Here is a 20,257-nt window from a genome sequence, read left to right as displayed (position 1 = left end):
TTCACAGAAGTAATAGTAGAAAACTTCCCAGACAGAGGTAGAGAATTGGATGTACAGATAAGTGAGGCATATAGAACTCCACCCGGCCATCATAAAAAAAAATCTACACCTAGACATATAATAGTCAAGATCCCAGAAACCCAACAGAAGAACAAAATTCTACAGGCAGTTAGAGAAAAGAAACAAATCACCTACAAAGGAAAACTCATCAGAATCACGGCAGATTTCTCAACACAAACCCTCAAATCAAGGAAAACCTGGAGTGAAGTATTTCAAGCCCTAAAAGAAAATAACTTCCAACCTAGACTGTTGTATCCTGCAAAATTATCTTTTAAAATCGATGGGGAAATGAGATGCTTCCATGACAAAGAACACCTGCGAAATTTCATGAACACCAAACCAGCACTCCAAACAATTTTAAGCAATATCCTAGAAAAAGACAATGAAGGTCACAACTCCATGAGGCCCAGCAGAGAGAAGGCACCAAGAAGGTAAGACACTAAAGTGAAAAGGGGGAAAATAAGAAATAAAAGAGCCAACAACAGTAAAACATCATGACAAGGATGAGTCAATATCTGTCAATTATAACTATCAATGTAAATGGCCTCAATTCACCAATCAAAAGAAACGGACTGACAGAATGGATTAAGAAGCAAAAGACAGCAATATGCTGTATACAAGAAACACACCTAACTCAAAAGGAAATTCATAGACGGAAAGTAAAAGGATGGAAAACAGTTCTTCAAGTGACAGGAACCCAGAAAAAAGCAGTCGTAGCAATTTTATTTGCAGACAAAGTAGATTTCAAACCAAAACTAATTAAGAGAGACAAAGATGATCACTACATCCTTGGAGAAGGGAACAATCCAAGAGGAAGAGATGACAATCCTAAATATATATGCACCAAATACGAATTCCCCCAACTATACAAAACAAATATTAATGGACATGAAAAACCAAATAAGCACTAATACAATTGTAGTGGGGGACCTCAATACCCCACTATCACAAATAGACAGATCAACTAGCAAAAAAAATAACAATGAAATTCTAGAACTGAACCAAGCTATTGAACAAATGGACTTAATAGATGTTTAGAGTCTTCCACCCCACAAAATCAGAATGCACATTCCTTTCAGCTGCACATGGGTCATTCTCAAAAACAGATCACATGCTAGCTCATAGGACATATCTAAGTAAATGTAAAAGAATCGAAGTTATCCCCTGTATATTATCAGACCATACTGCAATAAAACTGGAGATCAATAACATAAGAAACCACAAAACTCCCACAAACACATGGAAATTGAACAACACCCTCCTGAACAACCAATGGGTCACAGAGGAAATTAAAGAAGAAATTAGTTTCTACAAGTAAATGATAACATCAGTACAACATACAGGAACCTGTGGGACACAATGAAAGCAGTTCTATGTGGGAAATTCATAGCAGTGAATGCCCATATTAGGACAACAGAGAGAACTCAGTTAAATAACCTAATGCAGAGCCTCAAGCTCCTAGAAAAAGAAGAGCATAACAAACCCAAAGCTCATACAAGAAAGGAAATTATAAAGATCCGAGCAGAAATCAATGCAATGGAGACTAAGAGAATACAAAAAAAATCAATGAATCAAAGAGTTGGTTTTTTGAAAGAATAAATAAAATCGATAAACCTTTAGCCAACCTTATCAAAAAAGGAAAGAAAAGGCTCAAATCCATGCAATTAAGAATGAAAAAGGGGAAGTCACAACAAATCCAGCAGAAATCCAGAGAATCATCAATACCTACTTTGAGAATCTGTACTCTAATAAAATGAACAACACAGAAGAAATGGACAGATTCCTAGATACATATGAACTGCCAAAACTAAATGAAGATATAGAATTTCTAAACACCCCAATAACAATGAGTGAAATTGAAAATGTAATAAAAATTTTACCAACAAAGAAAAGCCCAGGTCCTGATGGCTTCACTGCTGAATTCTACAAGACATTTAAGGAAGAATTATCGCCATTACTCTTTAAACTCATCAAGGAAATTGAAAGGGAAGCAAGGCTTCCAAACTCATTCCTGGAAGCAAGTGTTACTTTGATTCCAAAACCAGGGAAAGACCCAACCCAAAAAGAGAACTACAGATCAATCTCCCTAATAAACATAGACGCAAAAATCCTCAACAAGATACTGGCAAACAGAATACAGAGTGTCATCAAGAAGATGATACACATGGGCCAGGGATTCTGCTCAGTGGTTTTGTCACAAGGACCCGAGTTCGACCCCCAGTACCAAAAAAAAGAAAAAGAAGATCATACACCCTGACCAAGTCTGATTTATCCCAGGGATACAAGGATGGTCCAACATACGTAAATCAATAAATGCAATACACTATATTAACAGAGTCAAGGACAAAAACCATATGATCATCTCAATAGATGCAGAAAAAGCATCTGACAAAATCCAATACCCATTCATGATAAAAACACTACAGAAAATTGGAATAGAAGGACTTTATCTCAACCTGATTAAGGCTATCTATGAAAAACCAACACCCATCATACTAAATGGTCAAAAACTGAAAACTTTGATGCTAAAATCAGGAACAAGACAAGGATGCCCACTATCACCACTCCTGTTCAATATAGTTCTGGAAACATTAGCCATAGCAATTAGAAAAGAGAAAGAAATAAAAGGAATAAAGATAGGAAAGGAAGAAGTCAAACTGTCATTATTTGCTGATGATATGATACTTTACATAGAAGACCCAAAAAACTGAGTCAAAAGTCTTCTAGATCTATTTGACAGATTCAGTAGAGTAGCTGGATACAAGGTCAACATTCAAAAAACAATAGCCTTCTTATATACAAATAGCAGAACCACTGAGAGAGAAATTCGGGAAATAACTCCTTTTACAATAGCATCCAAAAAAATAAAATATCTAGGAATCAACCTAACAAAGGCATCAAAAGAGCTCTACACTGAATACCACAGCACTCTGAAGAAGGAGATCAAAGAGGATATAAGAAAATGGAAAGATATCCCTTGTTTCTGGGTAGGAAGAACCAATATAGTGAAAATGGCCATACTTCCAAAACTACTATATAGATTCAATGCAATGCCGATTGAAATTCCAACAACATACTTCACAGAACTAGAGAAAACAATCCAAGAATTCATTTGGAACCAGAAGAGACTTAGAATAGCAAAAGCAATTCCAAGCAATAGAGACATGGCAGGGGTATCACAATCCCCAACTTGAAACTATACTACAAAGCTACTGTGATAAGAACAGCATGGTACTGGCAAAAGAACAGAGGTGTGGATCAGTGGAATACATTAGAAGATGCAGAAACAACTCCAGACATACTCAGCCACCTCATCTTTGACAAAGGAGCCAACCACCATCATTGGAGGAAAGACAGCCTCTTTAATAAATGGTGTTGGAAAAACTGGATTTCAACCCACCAAAGACTAAATCTAGACCCATACCTATCACCATGCACTAAACTAAGATCAAAGTGGATTAAAGATCTAAATATTAAGACAGAAACACTAAACTTGCTGGAAGAAAAGTTAGGTAGAACTCTTGAAGACACTGGCATAGGAAAAGACCTTATGAACAAAACCTCAGTACATGGGAACTAGCAGAAAGAATCAACAACTGGGATCTCATCTTATTAAAAAGCTTCTGCACTGCAAAAGAAACCACCAACAGAGCTAACAGACAACCTGCAGTGTGGGAAAATATTTTTAGCAACTGTACCTGAGACAAAGGACTACTATCTAGAATATATAAAGAACTGAAAAAAATCAGACCCCCCAAATTCAAAGACCCAATTCAAAAATGGGCATCTGAAATGAACAGACATTTCGCAGACAAAGAAGTAAAAGAAGCAAATAAGCATACGAAAAAATGTTCAACATCACTGGTCATTCGAGAGATGCAGATGAAAACAACACTGAGATTCCACCTCACCCCACAAAGAATGGCTGCTATCAAGAAATCAACCAAGAACAAATGCTGGTGGGGCTGTGGGGAGAAAGGAACCCTTCTCCATCCCTGATAGTAGTGCAGGCTGATGCAACCACTGTGGAAATCAGTATGGAGATACCTCAAAGATCTAGGACGACAGGTCCCATTTGACCCAGCTATTCCCCTGCTGGGTATCTTCCCCAAAGAATTAAAAGAATCATACCACAGTGATATATGTGCACCTATGTTTATAGCGGCACAGTTTGTAATAGCTAAAGCTTGCAAACAGCCCAAGTGTCCATCGACTGGAAACTGGATAAAAAAGATATGGTTTTTTAATAAAATGGAGTACCTCTCAGCCATAAAGAATGAGAAACTAGAGACATTTATAGCTAAATGGATGCATATTGGGGCCATCCTCTTAAATGAAATAAACAGGACACACATGTGTAAATACTGAATAGTTTCTCTAGTGTGAGAAATTGAAAGTGTAAATAAGGATGAAAATGATTAAAATGAATAATTGATAATTTGAAATAGGAAAAGGTCCAAGGGTTAGGGGATGGCAGGAGGGGAAGGGGAAAAGGAAGAAGGGAAAGGAAAAATTATGAGAAAGAAAAAAAAATGGAATCAAAGTCTGTGTAAATAGGGAAGGGTGGAGGGGGTGAAGGGTGCACAGGTAATGGGAGAAAAAATAAGAACTAAGATACATCATGTTCTGGTACAAATACCCAATGATAAATGTGAATGTATTTTATACCTAAAATGTACCAATAAATACACATATAAATAAAAAAAACAAAAACAAAAAAGTTTTTTTTGAACTGAAAAGACCCTAAATGAGAAACTAAAACATAAGTCACAGACTAGAAGCTATTTACCACTCTTCAAAGAGGAGTTGTATCCACACGCCATATATCTTTCACCCTGCAGACAGTTCTGATTCCCTGACCCAGCACTAGTAGCCTGGTAGACTTTTAAATGCTTTGCCAACCTAATGGGTATAAAATGCTATCTTACTGTTATTTTAGTTCATGTTCCCCTGATACTGGAAAAATCAAACATTTTTTTCATGTGCTACTGGGCTTTGGTGTTCTTCTGAGAATTGCCTGTTCACTGCCAGTTTGCCCTATTTCATTCTGATCTGGTTTGGGTTATCCTTACTGATCGGTAAGAGTTCATTATACAAGTAACATGTAATAAAAAATATATACATAGGGGCTGGGGATTTAGCTCAGTGGTTCCGCTGCTTGCCTTGCAAGGACAAGGACCTGAGTTCGATCCCTGGAACCGCCACCCCGAAAAATAAAGTATATATATATACATATATACACATACATATATATACACACACATATACATATATACATATACATACATATACATATATACATATATATACATATATATACATATACATATATACATATATATACATATACATATATACTCTGAAAACTTGGTACAAACACCTTATGATTATAATTTTTATAGAACTTAAAGAATCAAAAAGTACATAAGCAAATGAAAATAATAAAATTCAGACTCAGTAAGTAGGTGAAAGTGGGTGTTTTCCTAAAAGTAAATTGTGGGTGTTTTGATTGTAGAAAGACTGGCAAGCATCAAATTTAACTTGCCGAAGACTTAATTTTTCTCATTTTGAGCCATCCATCACATGAGCTACCCTGACCAATACTGTTACTTTTTCAAGGTTGTTATTTTTTCTTGTAAACAATGAACTTTTTAATTACAAATCAATTTAAAACTTTACATATACATTGACAAAGTATATAAACAAGTATCAGAAGCAAACAGCCTCATTAGTGCCCAGAAAAATACAAAACTAAAATCAATAAATTTCCCATTGTTTAGAAATCCAAGGGGCAAAATCAAGATCAGTCACAGAGTCCCCACTCAACCCAAGGATGCTCATCCTAGTTTTACTCTAGGATTTAGCATCATTCATAAGAGTACAGAGCATTGAAAAGCTGGCTCCTGTACAACTCCAAGTGATACCAGATCCGCTTTATTCCTCAAGACATTTTTATCTGATTAGGGTGGGACTCACACACATTTCTGTTAGTCAGTCACCCAAAGTGCCGTAATGTATTAAATTTTTTCCACAAGGAGTATCTGTAGACTACTTCACAGAGCATTTCCCTTCCTATGAGATGAAACTCCAGGCAATCACTGATCCTGGCATGAAAGATGTTTGCAGGTTCTAAATTTTATAAATGTAATTTTACAATATGGAGCTCTGGAGTCTGGCTTCCTTCATTCATTGTGAGAGTAGAGACTCGGCTGTGTTGTTATATGGCTAGAGAGATCCTCCCTTTTCCTGATAAGTAGAAGGCGACTGTATGAGTATATCACATTTTGCTTGCCCATTCCCTTGGACAGGGTCATCCAGACTACTCTGAGTTTGGAGCCATTATTAACGAAAGTGATATAACTCTTCGTGCACAAGTTTCCATTATGAACATAGCTTTTTCATTCCCCAAGTTTAGAAGGGCTGGAATATATGGAAGGCTTAGGTTTAATTTTCTAAAAACCTGCCAAACTGATTTCCAGTATGGTTATACTATTTGACATATTCACCAGCAGCAGTGCAAAGGTTTGACATTCCCTCTCAAACACTTGGCATCCTTAGTGTTTATAACTGTAGCTGTTCTGATGTGTATATTTAATGGTACATGTTATTCCATTTTACTTATTTTTTTTTTCCTATCAATTAAGCAAAAAAGTTAAAATGTTAAGATTTAGTAGCTGCTCCTGGAAGTAATGGATTTCTTCTTATGAGAAATAATAAAGACTGGATAAGAATGCTATAGAAGTCGTCTTTGATGGAGGGAAGAAAGGAAGGGAAGGAGGGAGGGAGGATGGATCCTAACATATGATAATTAAATTAAATGAAAGATAGTTGGGAAATATAGCCAAACAATTCATAAAGGCTAATAAAACAAATCTAGTTAAACAGAAAAACAGCTTAAGAACGAAGTATACCCTGTTATTTGGAAACATACTATCAACGATCCTAGAGATGAAAACCTCTATTATGAACAAAAAAACCCAAAGTATAAGTCATTTGTCATCAAACCACATGCATGGACCATCATCCTTCTGGTTTCACTGAATTCCCTATACTCTGAACTCAAGCCAGTCAAAGCCAGGCCTCTGGAAATACTCCATTCTCTGTTGCTTGGCTTACTGGCCAACCCTGCTGAGGAAGTCTGTCCCAACGCTTCTCACCATCCATTTGCTTCTCCCCACATCCCTATTTTCAAACTATGGGAGAATATACAAAATGTTTACATTATATTAAAAAGTCTGGGATTAATGTTCCTCACCCTTTGGTGATTCAGTTCCATAGGAAGAATGCACCACCTTCTCTTAACCTATTCTAATAACCTGAGAAATGTGTATTTACCTTGCAGGATTCACCTGAAATTTCAGTTTCTTCAGGTTCTCCTCTCCCTGTTGCAAAGGCAATCACTTCTACTGAGTCTCAAATTTGCTCATCCTTTTCATGCTCTTACTTTGCAACAGGAGCCTGAACCCTCTCTACCAAAAGAATCACCAGAACTGTGGATAACCTCTACTGCAGAAGGAAATAAATCTGAAGGCTTACACACCTAATCCCCACTCCACTACCTAGTTCACACTGATATTCTAAAACAGTTACTTCAATCCTGACTTTGAAAGATATGAATGTTATAGTTGGGATCCAAAATGTCCCCCAAAAGGCTCATTGTGTTGAAGGCCTGGCTGCAGGCTTTAGGGACAGAATCATGAAGTCTCACTGGATGATCCACTGAACACTGCAGTAGCTGCACAGATGTACTAGGAAGTGAGTCAGCAGGGTGTGGCTTTGAAGGATATATTTTATCCCCAGCCACTTGCCACTTGTTTGTTCTGTCTGTCTCTGTCTGTCTGTCTGTCTCTCTCTCTCGTTTCCCAGCTGACGTAAACTGCCACACCCTCCTATAATGATATTTTTGCCTTGGAGTCAGCTAACCATGAACTGATACGTAAAACTGCACGCCAAAATAAACCTTTCTTTTTTTTCTTTTTTTTTGGCTTAAATTCTTCTATTGGTACATTTTAGGTATACAATATGTCTACAGTTATCATTGGGTGCTTGCACCTGTACATGATGTATCTTGTTTCTTATTTTTTCCCCAAACCACAGCGATATATGTACACCCATGTTTATAGCGGTACAGTTCATAATAGCTAAAGCTTGGAAACAGCCCAAGTGCCCATCAACTAGAAACTGGATAAAGATGTGGTTTTTTTATAAAATGGAGTACTACTCAGCCATAAAGAATGAGAAACTAGAGACATTTATAGCTAAATGGATGCATATTGAGGCCATACTCTTAAGTGAAAGAAATAGGACACACGTGTAAAAACCTTTCCTTCTTTAAATTGGTTTTCTCAGGTACTTTTATCACAGCGATGAAAAGCTGACTAATACAGTGAAATACCACAGTAATTTCCTTTAATAAAGATGTATTACATTTTAACAATTTAAGAGGTTATTTGCCCAAATGCAGTTACCACAAAAGGGCCCCATATTACAACATTCTGTGAGGATGACATTTACTCTAAAATGAGAGAAGCATCCATAACTCTCAAGGTTTTATTAGCCACTTAGAGGTACAGATGCCACCAAAGTTATCAAGCTACTTGTAAATAATCCACAAACTTGAGATTGTTTAATGCAGAAAATTGGAAATATGAATTTTTTTGGCATTATGTATCTGAAGTTAGAATCATTCCCATTTAAGTAATTCTCAACTCATTTGACATATCTCTTACCACTCAAAATACTGTGCCCAAATATAGAAAAACAGGTTCTTTAAGCACATGAGAATCTGAGACCTATCAATCAGTCTTAGACAAGTATTACAGGCACTGGCACTTTTGGGCCAAAAATGTACTATTTAGATCATATCAAAAGATACATGCTCTGCTTCCCAATTAATAATGTCACATCTGGAAAATCACACTGTGTATGTTATTTGCTTCTGGTTGATAAATAAGTGCCATTAGACCAATAGTAAAGCAGGGTTTATTGCTCAAGAACAGATAGCTTAAGTTTATGGATCTCTTCAAAGATTCTTTCAATGAATAGTTACTCCAACATCACACTGGACACATTACTAATGATCCCAAACAGCCAGGCTGTACAGGGGAACAATGCATATATGGTACCTGTATTAACTCTCAAAGAGGTAGTGGAGTCTATAGGATTTCCCACAATATACAGACACTAATGCAGGAAAGGAAGGTATAAAACTTTGATTATCTGGGAAATGTTCCAGACATATGAAATTTTACAGATTTAAAGATGTAGTCATGTGTCACTTCACAATGGAGAAACATTCCAAGAGATGTGTTGTTAGGCAATTTCATGGCTGTACCAACATGACATGTATATACATAAACTAAGCTGGTTATGACATCATTAGGCTGTATAATCATATGGTACCACTGTAATACATGCAACCTATCACTGATATGTCATTATGTGGCATACGATTATATTAGTACAGCCATATTATGGTTTTGATCTAAGATGTCCCCAAAAGTCTCATGTATTAGGAGGTGGGGCTTTTGGAAGGTGACTGGATCATAGAGGCACTGCACTCATCAGTGCACTGAACCAATGATGCATTGATCCATTGATGAGTTCTTAGGTAAGGCTTAGTTGGAAGAAGTATGTCACTGGGGGTGTCATCTTTGAAGGCTACATCTCCCTCCCCAGCTTTTCCATTCTCTGCTTCCTGACTCCTATGAGGGGAGCACCTTTTCTCCTCCATTCCCTTCCACCACATTGTTTCTGCCTTTGAACCAACTGACTGTGGACTGAACCCACTAGAACCATGAGACAAAATAAACCTCTCCTACAAGCTGCAGATGTCTGGTATTTTCTCCCACTTTTGAGAAAGTATAGTAAAACCAACTTTTATCCATTTTTCACTTTTATCAAGTCTATCAAGCTTTTAGACTGAAAGCTGAGGATACACAGATAAACTATACAAAGAAACTACACTCAAGGAGCTAGCATTCTATGGGAAAAATGAAAATAGGCAAAAAATGTCAACAAATGTACCATATGATTAAGAGGACATAACACAGATGAGATGATTAAGCCATGTAAGGGATAAAAGAGATGTGTATGAATATTAAAATGCAAGTTAAGAACCTCAAAGGAATTTTAAATTTTTAGGATTCTATTGGCAGAGACAGAAGAGAGATAAGCATTTCTTTTGGTGAAAAGTGAAAAGATAGATGATCCTCCAAACCACACTTGTATATCCATACAAAGGAAAGAGGAGCTCATTTTTATTAGAGATAAATTCTAATATGCCAAAGAAAACAACAAAAGGTCAGTAGTGCAGCTGAACAAAGGCTGAGTTCCAAAGTCCAAGGAGAGAAATGAAAGCATGATCACCCACAGACCAGGAACTAGTCACAAAAACACTGACTGAGCAGCCATAATGAAACACCATAGACCAGGTGGCCTAAACAACAGAGATGTGTTTTCTCCCCATTCTTGGAGGCTGAAGTCCCAGAGCAAAGTCCCAGCATGGCCAGGTTCTGGGAGGGCTCTCATCCAGGTTCGAAGACTGCAGCCTTCAGGGGAGCTCTCTGCTGCCTCTTCCTATCAAGGCATCATGAGAATTCTTCCCTCAAGATCACATCTAAATCTAATTACTTCCCATAGGTCTTAACTCCGAACGCCATCACATTGAGGGTTAGGGCTTCCACAGATGAATTCAGAGTGGGGAACACAATTCATTCTCTAGTAGATTATAATATAAAAAATTTTAATTATAAAGACAAGGAGAAGCCAGGTGTGGTGCTGCATGCCCATTAATCCTAGCACTCTGAGGATGAGACAGGAGGATTGCAACTTCAAGCCCACCCTCAGCAACTCAATGGCCTAGTGAGATTGTCTCAAAATAAAAAACTAAAAAAGGCTTGGATGAAGTTCAGTGCAAAGACCCTGAGCTCAATCCAGAAGAGCACAAAAAGAAAGCAAAAGAAAGAGATGATAGAAAGAGGAAATGAGGAATGACTAATATACCAAAGAGCAAAGATGTGACTCCCAGAAGTCCCCCTAAAAGGTTAGGCAGTGACAAAAAAAATCCAAAACCAAAACAAACAAGAAAACAACTTCACGGTAAAGTTTCAAAGTGACTCTATCAATTTCTGCTGACTGGGTACAAAACAGCCCCAGAGAAAGGAGAGAAGAAGAAGAAGGGAAAAACAGAGTAGACATGGCCCTGCCGTCAAGACCTAAAATCTCACACAAAGCTTGGAGAAGGAAGATCCGAAAGGTGTATTCCCAGCCATAAGCAGGGTGTGGGACACTTATCTACTGGGGACTTACTCTGGGAAGGAGCCATGGACACAAGGATTAGGCTGGAGGGTGGGAAGGGCAACCAGGAACCACGGGGACCATTTTGGACTGTGTTAAAATACTGTCCTGTGTGAGCTAGTTCAGTTTTGACAGAGATCCTGGTCTATATGGACAAGAGAGTTACCAAAGGTCAGTAGCTAAGCAAGAGCATCCGTCAGTTTAATCTTGAATCAAAACCAGAAACAGAAATATCAACAGACCGCAATCTGGAGTTCCATGGAATCTTCACCTCAACTCTTCCTCAAGAGATTAATTTCAAAAATTTGATGTTGATCATAAAATGCCCAATAAGACCTCATTTTATTTTTTTCTTATCTCTCCTTTTGCAACTTTGTTTTGCAATACTAGGAATTGAACCCAGGGCCTTTGCACTGAGCTACATCCCTCAGACTTGAAGGGCTTGAAGTTGTGATCTGTCTGCCTCAGTCTCCCTGAGCGGCTGAATCAATAAGCATGTACCATCATGCTGTGACCAAGCATTTTTAAAGTATGCATCTAATGTCTCCTGCCAGGGCACCTCCCACAATAAAATCTCCTCATTTTCTACTTCTAGCAAAGAAAGAAAAACACATAAAGGTAAACAGCAGAAATTTAGCTGGATCAGTGGAATTCTTGCTCTTTCACTAGCATACTTAAAGGAATAAATAAAGCATGTGTCCTAATGCTCCAAGATATTAAACACAGATATGGCACCGTAATTTGATCACTGCTTCAAAAATCCTCTTAATTAGAAAGTTTTAAATCAACAGTCTTACAGAAAATGAAGACTATTAAAGAGAAAGTAACCACTGTTATTAATGCCATTATATGAGCATAAATACCACGAGGGAATTTAAAATGAATCTGAGGTTCTCTGAGGATTCTGAAGTAACGTTATATACTGCGTGTGCAATGAGATAACCACTACTCAGGAGAATATAGCTTGATCTATAGTGAAATATATTATTTCTCAGCAAACTGAGCCACTGTATATGACAAACTAACCTGATTTTAATTGTACTACAAGAATTAAGTAAAATTAAACCTCATCAATTAAGTCTGAGTTAACATAAAGCTGTTACCTAGACAGAATCTAAAAAAACATGTGGCTACAGCATTTTAGTTAACATATATGCTGAGTGTTATTTTATAGACTGTACACTGAAATCTATGTATGTGTATATTACCACTCTATTAGCTGCCATCCTTACGAAAAGAACAATCACAGCTGGTTATGTAACATAAAATCCTCTCTATCAGCCTTTTCATATAACTGTGGAAGAATACACAGCCACAGGACTAGCCACAAAGACCCTGGAACAGGATACCAATGTAGGGAATTTGGTGAGATTCACAAGTAAGTAACAGAAGGAGATGCTTCCACACACAAGGATGATCTGAGCTTTGCTCAAGGGCAACCAAAAATACACAAACATGTACAGGTATTTGTGCACATGAATGTGCATTACTAAGACACAACTTACACAGAATAAAGTACACAAATCTCTAATGCACAGTGCTATGCTTTGCATACATGTACTGCCTACACCTGGGAAACCACCAACTTATTTTTAGTACACCAGAAGATTCTTCGTGCGCCTTCCCAGGTTAAACTGTTATTTACCCCCATTTTAATTTTCCCCTTTTCTTGACCATCACGTAAAGTTATCATACAAGCACACACTGGTGTCTGGCTTTTTTAGCTTAATATTTAGTCTGTGAAATACATCTATGTTTGCTACATGTTCAACAGTTTTTTTTTATTGCTAAGAACACATCCTAATTTATCCATTTTACTGCTGAAGAACATTTGGGTTGTTCCTAGTTTGGGGCTGTAATGATCAAGCTCTAATAACATCTTCTATATGTTTTTGTGGACATATGCATTACATGCATTTTTCTTGAGTGCTGTACTTAGAAGTACAACTGCTGGGTCATTAGACAGCTATGTGCTCAGCTTCTGCAGATTCTGCCAAATAGCATTTCTCCTGAAATATTAATAGGAAAAGAATTATCTTTCAACATGGAGAAAGATTTGTTTAGTTATTTTTTTATATTACACATATTTAAGTTGGACAACTTTTGGTGCAATGATTCACCCTCACTCAAATATCAGAATCACCTAGGAAACCTTTTTAAAATAGTGATTCCTGGATGTTCCTAACCTCTATCAAACAAAACTCTACTGACCAATGAGGGTTAGGGAATACTGCTTCATAAATTACTGGAATCAAAACTGTAAATGCTGAAGGGTGGAGGGTGTGAAGGGAGGGCTAGGAATGGGGAAAAAATAAGAACCAAGATGCATTATGTAAAGGTACAATTCCCAATGAGAAATGTAATTGTGTTGTATACCTACAATGTACCAATAAAAGAATTTAATACAAAAAAACCCCCTGTAAATGCAATGGATGAATTTAAAGGATATTTGCTGGGAAAATAAAAGGTTATGCAAATAAGGTATTATTATTTTATATCACCTTAATTTATTTAAATTACTCTCACCTAGAAATTAAAACTAAAGTCAAGGATGTTTGTTCATTTTTTTTTAAATCTTTCTTTTTTCTCTCACTGGGCTTCTAATGAAAAGTTCTTGATTAAATATGGCAACCATTACATCCAAAGACAATAACAAACCCAACTCCTAATAATGTTTGAGAAGTAAAAGAATCCCTCTTTAGGAGGAATGAGACAAAGGCCTACAAAGCAACCTCATCATCAGAAACAGAAGAGAACACTGGGTGTGGCGGCGCATGCCTGTAATCCCAACACTCAGGAGGCTGAAGCAGGAGGATTGCCAGAAGTTTGAGGCCAGCCTGGGCTACAGAGTGAGACCCTGTCTCAAAAAACAAAACAGAAACAGGAAGAGAAAGTTTTTTTTTTTAATTTCATCATAGATGGGAAGCTGAGATTATGACTTCTTTCAAAAGATACTAATCTAAAAGTTGTCACTTGAAGGTCATTATGTAAAATGATAATGACCATGAAGAAGTAGTCAAGGCCTTATGAAAAGCTTTTCAAACAAATAAAAATAAAATAGCACCAAACCATCTTCATCCATGGCCAAAAACATGCCAAGTTAGGGAGAATGTAATTTTCAGTCATATAGGAAGGAATGGAAAAAAAATAAAAGATAAGTAAAGGTTTGAGCAAATTTATGGATGTTATAAGTTACCTGAAGTGACGCTGACATCAGAGAAGATATAACTGAAGGTGCAGAGACAGAGCAGGGACAGAGCTGTTTTTCAGCAATGGAACCAACAATATGTGATTCAAACCTGAGGAGCTCTCACTGCAACTTCTACACACTACATGCTGAAAACACTGACTTAGAAGCAGAAAGTCAGAGAATGATTAAACTGGAGCAAGAAATGTAAGAGCCCATACAGTCACTCTTTTTCAAATGTGAGGAGGCTGCAAAACGCCACAAAAACGGCCCTGGGCCAGCAGCAGCTACACATTTTAATGGATGGCAATTCAAAGACCAAACATTTAGGTCATCAAGATGGGTGCCCAGCGTCCAGAAAGCAGATGAGGGAGGCCAAAAGCATATTCTTCTTGCCTTTCCTGAAAGCGCTGCTAAGGTGAAATAAGAACCCACAATTTTCCTGATGTATCACTGATCACAAACCTCTCTTTCTGGGCTGCCCCAAAGATTCTGTGACTCCACTTCTTTTAAGCAAAACAGGGTACCTTTTTCCCTTTCACACACAATGTGCCAGCTTTAGAACTGTAGAATCCTTTATTAACTACTTCAGTACCTTCTGATGGATATTTCAACAAGCACTAATGTTTTCTTCAAAAAAGTAGCATCTAGCCACCAAAACCATCACTTTTACCTAAATACTCATATTCACACAAAAACAGAAGTTCTTCATACTTTTTAAGATATAACTTAAACACCAAAATCAAGCTTCAAATTCAACATTCCCTTCATCCTCGGTTTCAAATCCCAACTAAAAATCATAAACATCTGATTCTTTGCTTTTGATCAACATAATGCCCTAAGATTCAAAGCATCAAAGCAGTCACATAAAATATTTTAGCTTTATATATTTAGGAGAGATAAACTGATTCAGCAAAGCAATCCATCAATTTTCAATTACATGCAGCATCTCAACAGGATGACAAGGCACCTACTTATAATGCCATTAGCCACCCAATGAGGGGGTTCATCCTCTAAGGGTTCCACAAACTCCCAGAGTACGTAAATTAGCAACATCACTCACTAAGAAAAGCAGCATTTATTTCTGTAATAACAGTTCACCTGGACATGCTACATTGGTTACAATTCAAAAAGAACACACATAGGATTGTTCTAAATGCTCTATTTAAAGTCAAGTTGATGACTATAATTAACTAAAGAATTGTAATTGAATACATTTACACAGATTTTTACATGGAGTTTACAGAGATACCCAGTCAAAACAGGTATAATATAGATTATATTTAAACTATATAATGTATGTGTGCATCGCTATTCATACATACACAAATATAATACAGAACTCTCTCTACAAGTTTACCTTTAAAATTTTTAATATATATAATAAAGTTTAGAGTTATATTGAGCATTCATTGATTTAAGTGATAAAAATCCCCTTTATGCTACTAAAAGCAATGGATAAAACTAATATTCTGAAGCACAAATTTTTAGCATAAAGTTTAACACATACATTATTTTATGCCATATACTTACTACATCAAACTTCTGAGTGATGTTTCCCTGGACATCAAGTAAATAAACCTTGCCATAATGTGTGCCCAGTGCCAAAAACTGTAAGAAGAACAAAGGGGTCAGATAATTAATGTACTATTAATACAGAATTAGCAATAAAACTATTTTCAAAGTCAAGACGTTCGATGAATAAATGAGTATCTCGGAAGACATGCATTCCTTGGAGAAGGCTTGTTTCCAGCTTCAGGGAAATGACAGAGAGGGCCTGTTTTATCGTGGTAGTTCAAGCTAGCTGTCAGAATGACTCATGAGGCCCTCATCTCCTGACAACTAATGGTGTGCATGCGTCTGTACACAATGCCTGATGGACTGAGGCAGTAAATTAAAAATGCAGGCGCGAAAGCACAAACAGTCCACAGTTGAGCTCAAAAGCAGCTCAGAAGGGAATGATTAGGAAACTCCCCGTAATTTATGACAAACGTGTAAATCTGTGCTATCATCTAGGCGCAGTGCAAAAATGCACACAAACAAGATATTTTTTGAATAGATAATCCATGCCATACTGAGGTATGAAAAACCTCCGATGTCCTTATACTAGTAGTTTTAGATACCTCTATAAACATTCCCATATAATATTGAGTATAAATGTTTATATTCTAATGCAAAAAAAAATCCTTTTCTGTCACTGTATAACTGCTGAGCTACATATTCACTTTATGACATAAGACTAGTTCATAACTCCCACTGTTTCTTTACTTCTTCGAACTGACCCTAAAGAAACCAGGAAAAACTTGGACTGCCTGAAATATCATATTTTTTTCCTGTCTTTTTATTTTCTAAGCATTACTCAAACAGTCCAAAATTCTCTGTATTTCATTGCATGTGAGCATGCTTCATTGCAAGCTATAATGAAATGGTCAAATTTACAGGCACTACTAAGCGTTTCAGTCAAGCAGCACAATCTTTTAAAAATAACCTTATAGAAAAGCAAAATTTAAAAGGATTTAGCAAAATGGAATTGCTTAAAATGAAATTTCAGTCCAGGCACTTAAAATATGAGAGGAGTCACAAAGAAGGAAAGAAGGGGTTCATTAGAAATGCATCCCCGCAATGCCTTTCGCTCCCGCAAGGTTGCCTTTTTTCAGGAAGAAGAAAGTCCCTCGGGTAAAAAAATCAATACTGGTTAATAAAACATCAGGTGTGCAGACATAACTAGGTATGACGATGCCGCTGCACAGGCCTGCCTGAGCGCACCAGGTGCCACGACAATTAGTCATCCAGGGCAGACGCTGGCCTGGTGAGCACAGGGTGCTGGGCGCTGGGAGGGAAAGGGGATTCGGTAATTCTGGGGGGAAATTAGCCTGAATGTTTAAACCAAGAGGAATGTTTTCTCCAAAGCAAAAGGACACTCTAATCACAAACAGAGGACCCAAATGGTTACAGTTTTATCTCTACAGTGACACCGACAACATGTGAATAGAGAACCAACACATAAAACATGAAAAACAAACCATACCCCATTCAGAGGCGCTCTGTGGTAAAAGGATGGGTCTTAAAAGCTCACTGCACCCCAAGTGTCTCGCAGTATTGATTCACCTCATAAATACTGTATCTAGTTTGTTAGGAAGCTAAGGAAGCTCGGATCCTTCAAATGTTTTAAAACTGTGTCACTCTCTGACACCGCCATAAAGGCCATTTTTGAACTTGTAATCACATTTTATTTTATAAAACTTCAGAGGTTCTGTGCAAAGTATTTTACTGCAGCATTAATTCCTTTTCTTTTTTGTCCAAAACTATGAGTTTCATTCAATACTTTAGAAAAAAAACAAAATAGTTACTTTGATTTTATAGTTCCAACCTAAAAGTACAATTACTTTAGAACATTTTTGGAAAAATAACTCAGCGATTTTTATGACAAGCTGTTTGTTTAGGAACATTTAATAATCTGAATAAGATAAATTATTGCTACTCCCTTTTAGAAATAAAGAACTATATATTCTCCAAAATAAAAGTTCAGTCTAAGCACCACTCTCGCCCAGATAACATATTAGTGCTTGTGTTAGTGCATTAAAAGATTCGTCATTGTGCTTTTTTGGTACTTTATTTGCATAAAGTATTGTAACCATGGCTCCAAAGAAAGCTAATGGTAACAGCAGTAAAGCCAAGAAGAAAACTGTAAGAACCACGATAAGGTTAAAGAAAGAAATTGAAGCAAAATTTGAAGTCCAGGAAAAATGAACTTTTAAGTGTAATTTTTAGGCCTCAGAACCAATTATTTGGTTTTCCATTACTTATTTCTTTTGGGAAAAATATGTTCAGTTCTTGAACTGAACATTTCAGTGTTCGAACATGAATTTGGAACAAACTGACTTCGACAACTGAGGTACTGCTGTACCGCATGAAGCACCCCATCCTGCTGAACCCACTAAGCACACTGCTTTCTCTTTGCACACCTGGACCTGCTGGGGGTGAGTGTCAAGGACTGCTGATGACATCCTGTGAGCATCACCAAGGAAACAAGAAGTGGCCATCTTGGGACCAGGAATGCAGTCAGTTCCCTAAGACCATCTATGTTTCTCCGAGTGGTTTGTGGTATTCAAAACGCCAAAACTGAGAGCGTCTCCAATTACACTTAGGGAAAGACACTCTCCAAAGAGATGAATTCTCTGTTCCCTAGAAACAGCCAAAGAGTGGCAGAGTTAAGGCTGGAATTAAAAACTGAAATATAAGGCTGAGGTTTTGCTCAGTAGTATAGCACTTGCCTAGCGTATGCAAGGCCATGGGTTTGGTCCCTGGCACCACACACACACATACAAATAAACAAACAAACAAACAAACAAATATGAGAAAAGGAAAAAATGGAAACAAACTCTTTGTAAATATGGAGGGGTGGAGGGGTTGAACAGAGGGCAGAGGAATAGGGAAAAAAAATAAGAACCAAGATACATTATGTGAAAGTACAAATTCCCAACAATGAATGTTGGCATACTGTATACCTAAAATGTACCAATAAAATTACTGAAAAAAAACCCTGAGATAGTCTTAACTGTATCAGAATTGACTTAACAGAAAGGTTGACTTCAGATTAAGAGCACGTGTTCTCGAGTGCTTGCTTGGGCAGCACATATACATGTTCTCAGCAATGGTTCCTGTTCCCAAGTATCGGGCACTCTGACTGAGCTGGTTTAAAGACGGGGTTTAATAAAGTCCCAAACTTTGTTCTTCACTTTATTCTTTCAACTGTTCATTCAACAAACACATAAAAAAGTACTATAATGTGCTTAGACAATGAATAAAGTGACTTAAAGGCTATGGTATAGGAGGGACATAGGTATAAAAAATTGATTCACTGAAATTAAATGTAAAGAGGGCCACGGATTTAGCTCAGTGGTGCGGTCGCCTGCCTCGCAAGCGCAAGGTCCTGAGTTCAATCCCTGGTACCAAAAAAAAAAAAAAAAGAAGAAGAAGAAATTAAATGTAAAGAGTAGGCTTAACATGGAAGTACCTATGAGACCCTAGGGAACATTTGCAGTGTCATCAATGCTGACAGGTGAAGAGGAATTAGAAAACAGAAGCAGTGGGGCAGGCTGCTGGTGAAAACCATTTTAGGCAGAATGGATCCAGCCTGCTCAGTGGCTCAGAGTTCCAGACAAAGCAGGACAAAGTCAAGAAATTATACGCAGTTTCACATGGATGAAGTATGTGATCTGTGCCCATGAGGCAGGTGATGAGGATGGAAAGGCTGGTAAATAAGCAGGATTTAAGTATTTATGGAGAGATGAAAAGGGAGGAAAGGAGAGGAAAGCAGGGAGGGTTGGTTCAAATCACTGAGCCATCAAGAAGCCTGTAAAGAATTTTAAGACGGAAGACAACATGATCAGATCAGAATTTCTGGGAGGTACTTTGGTGCAAGTGTTCTCAATGAGCTGCTGTGAAAGCAAATCTGAAGGGAAATAGCTGAGTTCAGTGCACGTACACTGGTTCCAAGGAGACGAAAGAAATGGCAGAACTAACAAGGTGAAGGCTCAAGTGGGAGCAGACTGAAGCAGGTGAGCTAGGACCAGAACTCAAGCAGAGTGGGTGTCATGAGTAAAGTCAGCCAACTGCTGCCACCATAGTTTCGCACACAGAGCAGACGTGAGAGGCACAAGACTGATTACGCACTGGGGGCAAGCTCACAGAGGGCCTTCCACCCGGCAT

The 20,257-nt window shown here is 37.6% G+C and overlaps 1 protein-coding gene across 1 annotated transcript in view; it reads right to left on the bottom strand.

The window, feature by feature from the left end:
* Window positions 1-20,257, bottom strand: part of Vps41 (VPS41 subunit of HOPS complex) — a 175,461-nt gene that overhangs the window by 117,675 nt on the left and 37,529 nt on the right. The window contains exon 4 of the mRNA XM_004840263.4: window positions 16,079-16,156. Coding sequence (XP_004840320.1) covers window positions 16,079-16,156 — 78 coding nt within the window. The remainder of the gene's footprint in view (window positions 1-16,078; window positions 16,157-20,257) is intronic.

The sequence above is a fragment of the Heterocephalus glaber genome, unplaced genomic scaffold (genome assembly GCF_053883595.1).
Source record: "Heterocephalus glaber isolate CG9 unplaced genomic scaffold, H.glaber_assembly_v1.0 deba00001610, whole genome shotgun sequence".
Taxonomy (NCBI): Eukaryota; Metazoa; Chordata; class Mammalia; order Rodentia; family Bathyergidae; genus Heterocephalus; species Heterocephalus glaber.
The sequence above is the reverse complement of the archived record's forward strand: the minus strand, read 5'-3'. Positions and strand labels throughout refer to the sequence as shown.